Raw genomic sequence first — 4451 nt, 5'->3', positions numbered from 1 at the left:
GCCCACCCGTGGCAGTGCCGCCTCTCCAGCTTGGAGCTGCTCCTGCAGTTGCGCCCACTCACTCAGGGTTTCCTCAGCCTCATCGCCCTTTTCTTTCACATTGAAGGACTGATCCTGTGTGTCTTGAGGCTCCTGGATCTTAAGAGAATCCTAAAACAATAGAGTGAACAGCCAAAGATCTTTTATTTTACTCTTGGTGAAAAGAAATCAGGATATTTTCTTAAACGATTAAGTCAGGATTCAGTGGCTCATTACAAAACATTCTTTCCACTCTCCCACTCGCCATTACTCAGGTATTGAACACTTATTTCCTGAGGGCTCATTGTGCTGTCACTATCCTATTAGAGGCTGGAGATGAAATGGTAAATGAGACTTACATGATCTTTGCCTTTTTGAACCTTGCACTTTAGAGGGAAAGACAGACATTATGCTAAATCTTACTGGGTTCCTGCAGGGTACGTGGCAAACCTAACTTACCCTGAGTGGTTAGGAAGGGCTTCCTGGGGGATGGAAAGCTTCGGGTGAGATCTGAAGGGTGAGAGCACAAGTTAGGCAAGGGCATATGGAAATGCTGCAGGCAGGGAGACCGGAACATCTGGAAGTCCTGAGATGAGGAAGCACAAGGCTGGAGCACCATGAGCAGGGGTAAGAGTGAGTAGAAATAAGGCTAGAGACCAGCAATGAACGGGACCCAGGGCCTCAGAGGCCCTGTGAGGGATTCCAGTCTTTAGTTCAAGAGTAGCAATAGACTATTAAAGGGTTTTAAGAAGAGAAGATTGCTTGGGTTCAGAATGGTGAATGAATTACGCAAGTATAGGAATGAATAGAGAGACCAGTAAGGAGGCTACCGCCCAAAGCCAGGGACAGAAAAAATGCAGGCTTGGATTAGGATATTGGCAATTGTGGAGAGAAAAGACGGGAGATTTTTCACACACACGCACACACACACACACACACACACACACACACACACACACCTTAAAATCAACAAGATTTGGTGCTTGGATTAGAGTGAGTGGGAGCAAAGGATACTGGGAAGGGTGATCTCAGATTTCGGTCTCAGGTATTGAAGAAGTGCCTTATGAGATGCTGTAAGAATAGATTTAAAGAGGGAAAGAAAATAGTTTTTCTGGCTTTATCCTTTCCTATAATTTAGCACTGCTTTTCTAAATCATTTTAAATATTTAAGAAAACCACTGTCTTCTCTGAAACATTTTCTCTCAATTTCAATAGTTTTTTAGTATTTATATTTTTAGTTCTGTTTCCAATCACTTCATAATTAAGAGATATTTGAAAAAAAACATAGTAACATAACACAAGTGCTTCCTTTTCCAAAGACTTGATTCTTATAAAACACTTATTAAATGGAAGGAAAGGATGAAACATACATTAGCCAATGTTTCTCTAATGTCTTCTTGCAGTTGGTCTTGTCCAACCTGAACTGCTTCTTTTATCATTTGAAGGCTGTCTCTTTCCTCAGTTAGATATTTTGTTTCTTCGTGACTGTCTGGAACTTTTTCAGTCAACTTGATCCTTTCTATGCGTGCCGGTGTCATTGAATCCTTGGTTTTGGATTGTTTTTCCAATAGCTCCACTTCATCCACTGTTCCCCGAGTATCACTGATGTCTTTCACGTTAGGCAGTAGCTCCTGTTCCTCACGAAGCAGTGGGATCTTGTGAGATGCATACACCACCAAAGTTACTATCTGGAGATCATTATTTTATATATATATATATATATATGTGCGTGTGTGTGTGTGTGTGCGCAAAAAGGTGATTTTATTAAAGCATGGGGACAGGACCCATGGGGAGAAAGAGCTGCTGCCATGTTATCATACTTTTTTTAAAGGGAAAAGAGGACAATACTGTCCACAGAAATAAAAGTGATCTTGAACCCATGGAATCCTACTATGGATCCTGAACTCCGATTTACTCATTATCTCTCGATTCCTACGAAAGCTATTCATGACTTCTCTGCTGGTCACATTCTGCCATCATTTTCTTTTGCTCCAGCTTACATCCAAAGCAAACCAATTCTTATACTTGAATAACACACTGTTAATTCAGTTGGTTGTACACGTCCTCATTTCTATACTACTTCCCAAATGCCACAGGAGAAAAATCATCATTGAACAAATTATATCTCAATAAATAAATGGTCCCTAATTCTCAGATGAGCTCCAATGCTATGTCTCAATTTTTTTTATGTTTACAGATTGATTCCCCTTTCCTACGGTCATTCGTGGTTCCATATAACTTTGCATATCATATTTCTGCATTTGTCCTACTGGAATTGAGGGATTATTTTATATGCCCTTACTCAGGGGAAGAGAACAATGTCTTATTCATATCTATAGTTTCAATGGCTTACACACAGTGGCCTTTAACACAGGCTGGTTCAGTTATCCCAATGTTTCATTTTCTCTAATAGCACTTGCCATTATCTCAAATTATCTTGTTCGTTTGCTTATTTACCAGTTACCTCTTTCCACTAGAGTAAGTTCTATGATCATAGAAATTTTGTTCACATTATTCCCATTTTATTTCTATAACCCAGAACTCTGCCTGCCACATTATACTCTCAACAAATAATATCCAAAAAAATGAATGAACTATTAACACAGTCATNAAATGAATGAACTATTAACACAGTCACTGCTTACTGCTCATCTTTCCTTTAAGAAAACAGAAAAGAAGACAGGGCAAAGGAGAGAAGGAAGAAGAGACAAACCTTTTCTTGTAATTCAGTATTGGATTTATCTAAGTCCTTCTGAATGTTTATTATTTGAGCTGTCTTCTCAGAAATGTTTTTTCTTAGTTCGTCAATAGTTTCTTGTTGTTCTTTAAGATGCACGCGAGCAATTTTTAGTTCTTCTTTTGTTTCTAGACCCTTTATTAGCAAGTGGAATTTAAAGAATATTATAAACACATCATCCCAACATTGCCTCCCCCTTTTCCAATTAGCTCCGTTCTAAAGAAACATATAATAGATGAAAGAAAAGGGAAATAACTTACTGTAACTTCGATTTCTCTTACGTATCCTTTAAGTTTCTCTCTCTCTATTTCAAATGATTCCTGTAATTCCTTTAGATCATTTCTTTCTTTGGTTATGGATTTCATTTCCTCATAATTTTCATGGAGCTTCTGAGCCAAGTCTAGCTTCTCCATTTCTATACGTTCCAACGTTAGTTCTTGGTTCCTTAATTCATTCTTCAAATTCTCTATTTCATTCGCCTTTTCCTGCATCTCACTCATCTCCTCTTGTACACGAAGTAGCTGTAGCCGCTCTTCTTGTAGCTGCCAGCTCTTAAGAATGAAATCCGTGATTATCGTTTTGCCTATAGACTCTTAAAATTCTCATGTAAAATGCACTTTGCTGAACTGAGATAATCATCACAGTCCTGCCTACGCCCCAGTGTAAACAGACAGCAGCTTTAAAAGTAAAGTATTCTCTAGGCATAGTGACTGTGCTGGGTTGAATAGTGTCCTACCCCAAATTCAAGTCGATTCAGAACTTAAGAATATGACCTGACTTGGAAGTATGGTTTTTGCAGATTAATTAAGGATTGAGAAGAAATCCTACTGGATTAGGGTGGGCCCTAAGTGCAATGAGAGTGCCCTTATAAGAGACGAAAAAGGACACACAGAGACACAGAGAAAGTCCTGTGAAGATGGAGGCAGAGGTAAGAGTGATACAACTATAAACCCAGGACACCAAGGACACCGGGGAGCCAAGGATAGTTAGACGCAAGAAAAGAATTCTTCCCTAGAGCCTTCAGAGGGAACACGGTATTGCCAGTAACTTGATTTTGAACCTTGAAGATCCAGAAATCTGACAATAAATTTCTGTTGTTCTTTAGCCACCAAGTTTATGGTAATTTGATACAGAGGGTCTAGGAAACTAATAACGGTGTCAGTAGGTTAATCAAGGAGCCAAAGTGAAAATGAGAAAAACTTGAAAAGAGACTAATTAAATATAAAGGTATAGTTGCCAAGTAACTATAATTCTTCATCTCTTAAAAACTTTTTGGATAATCTATTTTTACTTCTAATAAGGTCCTTATGGGGTCACCCAAACAAACACTGAGGCATTAACTTTTTTTTTAATTAAACTTATGTAAATNAATTAAACTTTTTAAAATTCAGTTTAATTAACATATAGTGTATTATTAGTTTCAGAGGTAGAATTTAGTGATTTATCAGTTGCATATAACACCCAGTGCTCATTACTTCAAGTGTCCTCCTTAATGCTCATCCCCCAGTTACCCCATCCCCCATCCACCTCCCCTCCAGCAACCTTGTTTCCTAACAGTTAAGACTTTCTTATGGTTTGCCTCCTTCTGTTTTCATCGTATTTTATTTTTCCTTTCCTTTCCCTACGTTCATCTGTTTTGTTTCTTAAATTCCACATGAGTGAAATCATATGGTATTTGTCTTTCTCTGACTGACTT

General features: G+C 38.4%; 1 protein-coding gene across 1 annotated transcript in view; it reads right to left on the bottom strand.

Moving 5' to 3' along the window:
- Positions 1-4451, bottom strand: part of CENPE (centromere protein E) — an 85516-nt gene that overhangs the window by 28643 nt on the left and 52422 nt on the right. The window contains 3 exon segments of the mRNA XM_034672121.1: positions 22-150; positions 1389-1673; positions 2732-2890. Coding sequence (XP_034528012.1) covers positions 22-150; positions 1389-1673; positions 2732-2890 — 573 coding nt within the window.

The sequence above is a fragment of the Ailuropoda melanoleuca genome, chromosome 11 (genome assembly GCF_002007445.2).
Source record: "Ailuropoda melanoleuca isolate Jingjing chromosome 11, ASM200744v2, whole genome shotgun sequence".
In the NCBI taxonomy this organism is placed as follows: Eukaryota; Metazoa; Chordata; class Mammalia; order Carnivora; family Ursidae; genus Ailuropoda; species Ailuropoda melanoleuca.
Note: the sequence above shows the minus strand (reverse complement) of the source record. Positions and strands in the feature narration are given on the sequence as shown.